Here is a 9,621-nt window from a genome sequence, read left to right on the forward strand (position 1 = left end):
TGATAAATTACATTGCAAATATGCAACATTAAGTCACAATTGTGAGATATAATGTTGGCCAATCCTTTCCTATCCCCATAGACCCATCCTTGCCTATCTATAATCAATTTTTGCTTCAACACTGACCAATGACTAAACATTCCAAGTGCCTGCTGTTCATTGGTAACTAGCATTGGTTGCTCACAGACACCTACAGAAACACAAAAATTGCCACATCAGATTGACCAAACATGGCACCTGTAGTCACACCTGCTGTCTTTGTTTGAAATAATAACCATCACCTAACTGTACAAAGTGACAAGGCATTTCTTCTGGGCCATGTGACGTGTTTCTTTCCTCTTAGTAGCAATGCATGCTCTTTCTCTCATTACCATATATGCAATAATACTGTGGAGAGGATAGTGTCTGTCAGCAAAAACAATTGCCCCATGCATACAATCTGAGAAAGAGAGAGAGAGAGAGAGAGAGAGAGAGAAAATAAGAGAGGATGACAAAGACTTTAAGGTGCAATTGGGCACACTTTCAATTTCCCTTTTTCTCTCTATCAGTGGCCACATTCTTGTGATAGACTTTTTACCAAACAATATTTGAGTAGTAATGACTGCGGATTACATAAATGTTATTCATATATATATATATCACAATTTTATTACAAAAATTAGATCTTTATCATTTTTAAATAGTGCCATGCTTTCAGCATATATCAATACAGTAGAAAACCCGACCCAAAACAATAGGTGAAGCAGATGTCAGCACTGATGTGCAGCATTTGGTAATTTCATGCTGTTACTGTACGAATAACATTCCTAGAACAGAGTACAAACACCTGCTAAAACACACCAGTGCCTTAACAATCGCTGTTGAAATAAGAACAACAATTCATCAAATAAAGCAAAAATTTAAAGCGTAACACAAAGAGTAGGCAAACTAAAGGCATGTGCTGAACTGATGCATCAGCTCAAGGCACTCAGGCTGTAAGCAACTGAATGACATTCATACAGATACATTGGTTAGATCACTGGGAACAAATACAGGAAGTGCCCTGAAATATTACCATCCATCAACAAATAAAACACTCATTTTCTTGTCCATCACAGTGCAAACTCCGGTGAGCGTGGGGAACCTTTAAGTGCAGATATGAAATCAACTGTCTTGTTTGTGATTTTATATGGTGGTGATTTGTGATCGGCCTCATCAGTGGTCACAATGTGGGGAAAACTCAAGAGTAATGTTCTGATGCACTGTTGATTTACTATCTAAAACATTGCAAAGAAACAGTTTTCCAGCTGCTGGCCCAGGAAAAAAATATGAATAAAAACTAAGCAAATTAACAAGTGTGTGCAAAAAAAGAAAAAAGAAAGGAAAATGTAATTAAACTGATCTGTAGTAACACTGTCACTTTGAGATTTGCAAGACAACCAACAGGAATTTTTTTTATAAAATGTTTGTTTTGCACAGAAATACTCAGGTATTCAAAGAAACCCCAGGTTTACTCTTACCTTTAAATCAATTAATCAAGTAATGTTTTTTTTTTTTCTTCACAAACTTTTAACTGAGGACAAGAAAGACAAAAACTAGAAACAAGGATCTGGAATTGGCTTTGTCCCCATTGCAGTTCAGTTGAGCTGACGACAGGGCTCGAAAGTCCATTTAGTGGCTCCACCAAACACATCGATATTACTCTCCGACCATGACAACACATTGCCAGCTTGTGCTCTGTTGTTGCAGGTTGCCAGGCTGTAGATCTCCCCAGGTGACAGTTTTCTGTCCCATACATTGAAATTTGCCAGTTCACCTACAAAGGCTTGGGTTGCATCGAATCCCCCACCAAGTGTGTCCTGCAGAAATAGAAAACAGTCCAGTTAAAAAAAGAATGACACTTCAATGTCAAGTTTCTGAAAAGTAAGTCTAAATAAGCATGAGTGACTCCTGCCCTCAGTTAACGGTAAAAACTGACATTTTCTACATTAAATTTAGGTAAGATACCTTATTTATCTTCATTGCGTTCAGACTAGGGATGAAAATGGGATGAAAATTCTGTAATTCCAAACCTGTATGACTTTCTTTTTTTATCCTTGGGACACAAAAGGAGATGTTTCGCAGAATATTAGCCTCTGCATCATTATTTTCCACACAATGAAAGTGAATGGTGACTGAGGCTACCAGTCCTTTACATTCTGCTTAGCATCTCCTTTTGTGTTCCAAAGAAGAAAGAAAGTCAGGAACAAGTAGTTTGTAATGACATGAGGGTGAGTAAATGATAACATAATTTTCATTTTTGGGTGAAAAAATTTCAAGTTCAAGCAACTGATCATAGCAGTTCAAACAATTCCAGAACCAAACTTTTATGGTATTTAACCCATTACATAATATTTGTTATGAATGAATTGAATGTGTCAGCATAATGTTAGCCACTGTTCAAAATAACTCTAGCAAATAAATTGTTTGTACTCGTGAATCTTACCTGTTCCTGACCTAAGACCAGTACTCCGTTGGGTTTGAGCGGGTGATAGGGGGCCAGATTCTCTCCATGTCCACGCAGCACACCATCCTGGAACGCCTCCCATACGCCATCACGAGTTGTCCATGTGATGCAGATGTGATGCCATTTACCGTCATTTATGACAAAAGGTAACTTTGCAACCTGTAAAGTTACATTGTGGATCACTCTTATTGCTCTTCCTTTTAAAAGCTCAGAAACACTTTGCATTTGGAATTTACAGACTTCAGCATTTACAGCACAAATCAAAACCAGCGTCACCACAGATTTTTTTGGAAAGTGATTTTCATACATTTAGATGTACAGTACCTATCATGTATATCTGCAATCATGCTATCATATTATTTTTTTTAATTGTTTTAACGCTTTACCTTATCGTTTATAAGGATCTCCATTGGATTGTTGCCCCATTCTATGAGTACAAGCTCATTGGCCTGTCCAGGAACAGCGTAGGAGAAGGGTGTTCCCACACCAGGTGATGCGTTGGACTTTATCCATAAGCAGAAAGTGAAGGCATACATTTCTGGTAGACTTTTCTTCACTTTTGCATACATGTAATTTGTTCGTAAAGGTAATGTTATCTGAAACTTGTCCAGTGGCCAATTACCTTTTGAACCTGCAGTCAGAGTGAAAAGGAATCACTTTGAGGATTTATAACATTTTTATTTATCTCATCTTCTAGCATTCTGCCATTAACCCTAAAAACGTCAAGCGTTTCATTTCCATAATTTTTCTAAAATATTGCTTTTATTTTAAATTGTATAGCTTGTAGAATCATTAAAATAACATTGAACAGGTATGAGCGTTTGCCTCAAAGTCAGCTGCCTTCTAAAAAATGCATCATTTTTACTTTTATTGCTACATTATATAACATATTTACACACAGTATAGCACATATCTAGATAAGATTATAAGGATAGATAATAATTATCTAGCATTTTATCAGTATTTAAGGTCATTTTTGAAATTGATGGTTATTCACAGCGCCTCCTGGAGACACTGCAATGTCTATCGTTTCTTCTACCTTTTAGAGAAATAATAAACTACTCCACTATCTCTCTAGTGCTGGGTCTCTCAAACAGTCGCACGTTGACTCTAAGGCAGCAGTTTTTTTTCTCGGAACAACGCATGCAATGGCTAATTATCCTTCTCAATATTATATCACCTTTGTGGTTTATGGGCTCAATATGCAAAGTAATGCAGCTCCCCCTCCCAAACCATCCTCTGCGACATTACACAGCGTAGACATTGCTGTTACATTTAAACTTCCACAAAGTAGAAAGCTATGCTTCTCAAACGCTTATATTATGTTCACATTGTAGTTCAGATTTATCATTTAAATCACAAATAAGTGAATAGTTTATTTGTTATTAATTGATATCAACTCTGACCTTTCTCCAGGTCGTTAATTCTTTGATGTAAAGAGGTGAGTGTTGATTCCACTCGATTGCGCGGATCCGTATCGTTCTTCTGCCCGGGTTTGCTTTCCTCTAAAGTGTTGACCCGGGACAGCACCTGCTTTTCCATGTCATCGATCTTATTCTGCAGCAGATCTTTAAGACTGTTCGCCTGTACAGAGCCGTTGTTCCTGCTGTATTGCTACGGGAAAAGAGGAGACAGTGGTGTGCTTATTCAAAAGAATATTGCACAACTTGCGTACTGCAAAACTTGCCATAGAAAACTTATAAGTGTCTAGATAAGCCAATTTCAAGCTTAGCACAGACTGCGGTGAACCAGTAACACACTGACCAAATCTGTCAGATACCTTCACGGAAGTTTACTCTGTATGATCTACTCACTATTTGTCATTTTATAGAAATTAAACATGGGGTGGTTAATGGCGCAGAGCCTGTGTTTGCGTATCTAAAGGACTGCAGGACATGATAAATAGGAAATGCACTAGATTTCAGTGTTTAAGTGAAGCCTTACACGTTTTAATCAGATAAATCCGAATCATTATTTGCATACCTCAAGGTTTTCTAGCCTCTGTTTAAGGGTGGCTAAAGTCTGACCGAGTTGGGCTAGAGTATCGGTCGGCCCGCGGGACACGTCTCCCATCGTGTTCTTGCCCGGTTCTTTCCTCCGACCTCCAGCCACGGGCTCCAGAACACTTTGACTCTCACACCGACTCAACTTAGAAGTTAATTCCCTGATCGTCTCCTTCTGGTTCATGATTGTTTCCTTCTGCTGTAGAACTGTTTCTCTTAACTGCATTACGGTGGTCTTCAGATCATCAGCCGGTCCACTGTTCTGCATAGTGGATGCACACAGGTCCATATCCTTGGGCACTGACGTACAGATGAACTGGGTCTGTGCGAACTCTTGCGAAGATCCCTCCAGGTATGTGAGAGAAAGCAGAAAAAGTGTCCACGAAACTCTTTCCATTGCTGCTTGTCTTCTTGGTCAGTGTTTTTGGTGTGCGAGTAAGTGTTGTTTCAGCACCACGGAGCTGTCCACTGACTCTGAACAAGCTGTGTGGGTTTTATATAGGGCAGCAGAAGCGCAGCGCAGATCCGCTGCAGCCTGCTCTCGCTCTCTAATCATGTCAAGCATTTCTTAAGGTGGCACGGAGAGGCAGCCTACATGTCTGTTAATTACTGTGAAAAGACAAAATAATATTTTATTTTTTTTACTTGGGTTGCTATTGCATATGTACAAAAATAAATGTATTTATTAAGTATTATTTCTCACCATGTGCTTAGATTCAAAGTCAAAATGACTGTTTAATTAATTAATTCATTCATTCATTCATGTATTCATTCATTCATACATTCGTTCATTCGTTCATTCATTCATTCGTTCATTTATTTATTTATTCATTCGTTCGTTCGTACGTTCGTTGATATGGTGCCATGCAAATGCATGTAAAACACACACCTAGCTTTTGCCTTTTTTTTAATTTTTTTTTTTTTTAAATATAATCCATGTATTTCAAACATACCAAATGAAATATTGCAAGAATTATCATTATATACAGTACAGCTATTTTAACGTTATGAGACGAACATTGCGGTGTAATCTCAAGATATATTTCCAGTTAGGCTAACTGTTTCCACCTTAAGACTGGCCTCACTAAATTCCCGTTGGGTTGGTCCATTGCCCGCGTGGTGGCCCTACGGAGTGCGGGGCTTGGTTTTACTACCCCGCGGATCTGTCACGCGTGGAACTCTAACCCACTCAGCGTGCATTCCTCTTTTGATGCGTGCACAGAAATGGATCCAGAGCAAAAATGAACATTCATGTCTCCTGTCATGAAGATAATCTACCAGTTGTACGCTTATACTGTGCATATAGAGAGTGAGTTTAATTGACAGTATTCAATCTTTAATCCTCTCATCTGGTTTTGTTTTGATCTTTCAACTGAAGCACGCTTATGTGACACCATTTGTATGTTCATTGACCTTTTCCTAAACAGTAGGCGCAGCATTAGCTGCCACAGACTAACAGGCTACGCAACACAGAGTTATTAACGAGTTTAAATAATAAATTAGGAAGTCCATCTCCATTCGAAATAAATTTGACTTTTTAAACAATTTGCAAATCTCTGTTTATGAGATTCTCCGACACGGAAGGGTTGTTTTATGTTATAATTATGTTATTAAAGATGCACTCTCAGTACTGGCCAAACCATTAAACGCTGTCTGAAAATGAACAACATGAACGCCTTTATTTTTATATATATATTATTTAAATGTATCATCCTACACATGCCATATGTTATGCCGGGTAAAGACTCAAGGAATGGCCAAATTATGCTTACATAAAATGTATTGCTAGGCTGATACCAAAGGAGCGTGGACCCATCATTTATTTAACGGGTTATTACGTAACACCCTCCCGGTTGCACCAGCTCTTCAGCATGAAACCCTTATAACGGTGCAGTTTTCAGGGTGCGACGCCCAGTGTCATTTCAACACATTCAATATATGTATAGGATATTAAAATAAATAAATGTGTATTTTTTCAGCCTGTTGTATTAGTATTTATTTATCAAATTAAATTACCATAATATGTCATTAGAGAATTAGGAAACATGATAAGTTGAAATACTGGCTTCTCCGATAACAATGCTACAGCCAGTATATTCTACTATGAAGTTTCCATTCCAGGAGGAATTTCTGTTTATGTTTTTGACTGTGTGATCCCGCCCATTGCACACTCACTAATAGTTTTTCGACACCGCCGGGTTGCCAGATATGAACAAGTTTGCAGGCAAACAACACAGCGTGCTGCAACCACGGAAGCCAGCAAACGAACTGGATCAGAGATAACAGATTCCACCCGACATAAAAAGCCTTGCCATCCGTCTAACAACCACCATGACCAGAGGTGTAGTAAAACAAGGATAAATATTGGAGATGCCTTTGGAAGATGGAGACAGCTTAAAGTCCAGAAATCCTTTAAAACGGGTCCTGTTGCGTGTCCTCATTCTGGCAACCCGCATGAGCTTTGAATCTGGGGTTGGGCAGACAACTCTCCAGTATTTAGAATTTGGACTGCAGTACCCATTTCAAACGCTTGTTGTCAATCTTACATATAGCATTAAAGAGCACCTATTATGGTTTTTAAATGTGCCTAATTTTGTTTTAAAGGTCTCATACAATAGATTTACATGCATCTAAGGTAAAAAAAAAACACTTTAATTTGCTCATAATTTAAATTGCAGCATTACCTTTTTTCCCCAGTGTCAAAAACGACTCACTCAATGATCCGTTCTAAAGGATTCATTCTAAACTCCTCCTTTCAGAGAGCCTACTCTGCTCTGATTGGTCAGATGTCCCAGTCTGTTGTGATTGGTCTACTGCTTAGTGTAGTGTTTGAAGGCGGGTCAAAGCTGTTCGTGAGCAGCGAATGAAGACCAGAGGCGGGTTTTTTATTACCAAATTACGTAGGTAAGTACAGGAAGTAAGTCTGGAATTACTAACGACTCGTTTCAGGAGTTCAGAATCATTTCTTTCTTTTGGGAGTCAATAACTCCATTTGTCGTGCACTTTGATTTTTTAAACTTTGCAGACTTTTTTACATTCACAAACAGCTATATAACACACTACATGAAAGGTAATATTTGAAAAACCATAATAGGTGCTCTTTAAGAACAGGTGGTGCAACCAAATTAAGCACTGACTTAGTTACAAACTAACTAGTAGTTACTAAGCCCATAGTGTAAACTTTATGTCCCAATTTACGTAAGACCTTATACACAGCTGGTGCAACCCTACTGTGGAGAGGATATATATTTTCATGTGAAAAGTGCAGGAGATAATAAACGTGCTTGTCAGCGGAGTCTCAATATGCGCAAATGCAACGGTCTTACATGAGATTGTTATAATCCTTGCTCAAGCGAACAGCCTATTTAGCGAATGAGATATATACAGTATATCTACAAAGAGTAGCCTACGTATGATCAAGAACTGCACTCTGTGATTTCTCTATGATATCCCTTCTCTGGATTATGCTTTTGTTACACCATAAAATAATTAGTGTGTAACTTTTTCGGTTAAAATATTGTCTTCTATCCCAACATAATACACAGAAGCAGCCATGCAATGAAATAGTAGCCAGCCGCCTAAACAACACCTTTAAGACAGAGCAAAATATCAATAAATGTATCCATAGGAGATATTGTGGAGATATTATGGAGATATTATGTGTGATGATGTGTTTAACTTCTTAAGCAACGGATGGGAACAAGACATTTGTTTTACATTTATTTTTGCAGGGTTGCAGAAAGGTTATGAGGATATATAGGGAGAAGGGGTATGAACATTTAGTGGTATGGCATCTTACATGCTGCTTTTGTGGCACATCCAGTGGCATATCAGGATGTTAGTGGCACGTTCCAATGAAGTTTGTGGCATTTCTGGTCATTAGAGGCATATGCCACTGACATTTGTGGCACGTCTGATCATCCGACACATGCCCACTGTATTTTGAGGCATATTATATAGACGCTGTTAACGATATGCGCCAGTTTAGTCAATGGTAGTGATGGCACGCTGACATATAAAGCATGTTGCTTCCAGACATTAGCTTTTAGCAGGCTAACTGCGACCAATTTGTATAGAAAAGCCAAAAAGGATTGTTTTACACTGTAGTTAAGGTCTGTCTTGTGTTCCGGTTACTACGTATTTTGCATAAAATGTATTTTATTTTCTTGTAATAAAGCCATTCTGTTAAACCACAACCCCAGTGTATGGCACATTGCTGACTATTAATACTGGGTCGTATTTGCCAGGGCCGGTTCTAGGGTCAATGGACATTCAGGGCTTAGCCCAGACCTCTGTGGATATGTATGGGACTGTCCTTTGATGAAATATCGGAATATAATACACTTTATAATAAAAATGTAAATGTTACATCTGTGAGGAGTCATTTAAAGAGTAAATCTTTAAATACTACTGAAACTAAAAGGTCCCACCGATTTTTGTCTCAGCCTCAGGTACCCTCAAAGATCCAAAGTTGCATGATTTAACACTGTGTACTTTAAAATGTGGTTAATTTGGCTTTCCATAGTTCAGCACCCTTTGTGTGCCAAATTTTGCGAGGTCCATGGTATCATGACTTCATAAAAGAGTTTTGCAAAAAGGCAAATGTCCCGGCTTGTGACTTAAAGCTTACAAATTACTCAAGAACATTTTATTATTATTTATTTATTTATTTATTTTTCCCCCAATTTGGAATGCCCAATTCCCAATGTGCTTTTAAGTCCTTGTGGTCACGTAGTGATTCGCCTCAATCCGGGTGGTGGAGGATGAATCCCAGCTGACTTCGTGGCTGAGACCGTCAACCTGCGCATCTTATCACGTGGCTTGTTGAGCGCGTTGCCATGGAAACATAGCGCATGTGGAGGCTTCATGCCATCCACTGTGGCATCCACGCTCAACTCACCACACGCCCAACCGAGAATGAACCACATTATAGCAACCACAAGGAGGTTACCCCATGTGACTCTACCCTCCCTAGCAACCTGGCCAATTTGGTTGCTTAGGAGACCTGGCTGGAGTCACTCAGCACGCCCTGGGATTCGAGCTAGCGAAGCTACTGAGCTACCCAGGCCCCCCCAAGAACATATTACTATTATTTCAGTGTCATATATCTAAATATTTGCTACTTACACTTTC

The 9,621-nt window shown here is 38.8% G+C and overlaps 1 protein-coding gene across 1 annotated transcript; it reads right to left on the reverse strand.

The window, feature by feature from the left end:
• Positions 1-617: 617 nt before the first annotated feature.
• Positions 618-4,965, reverse strand: LOC127449021 (neuronal pentraxin-1-like). The gene is made up of 5 exons (XM_051712100.1): positions 4,469-4,965; positions 3,892-4,099; positions 2,872-3,116; positions 2,465-2,644; positions 618-1,838 (listed from the first exon to the last, which is right to left on the reverse strand). Exons 1-5 carry the CDS (start codon positions 4,883-4,885, stop codon positions 1,617-1,619), a joined length of 1,272 nt encoding a protein of 423 aa, XP_051568060.1. The 5' UTR covers positions 4,886-4,965; the 3' UTR covers positions 618-1,616.
• Positions 4,966-9,621: the final 4,656 nt, after the last annotated feature.

This window comes from Myxocyprinus asiaticus, chromosome 12 (assembly GCF_019703515.2).
Source record: "Myxocyprinus asiaticus isolate MX2 ecotype Aquarium Trade chromosome 12, UBuf_Myxa_2, whole genome shotgun sequence".
NCBI classification, from domain to species: Eukaryota; Metazoa; Chordata; class Actinopteri; order Cypriniformes; family Catostomidae; genus Myxocyprinus; species Myxocyprinus asiaticus.

Coding starts and splice junctions, on each gene's coding strand:
- LOC127449021 (XM_051712100.1), bottom strand. CDS start 4,885: ATGGAAAGAGTTTCGTGGACACTTTTTCTGCTTTCTCTCACATACCTG. Junction 2,645..2,871: donor AGATCCTTATAAACGATAAG/GTAAAGCGTTAA, acceptor GTAACTTTACAG/GTTGCAAAGTTACCTTTTGT. Junction 1,839..2,464: donor TGGTCTTAGGTCAGGAACAG/GTAAGATTCACG, acceptor CTATTTCTGCAG/GACACACTTGGTGGGGGATT.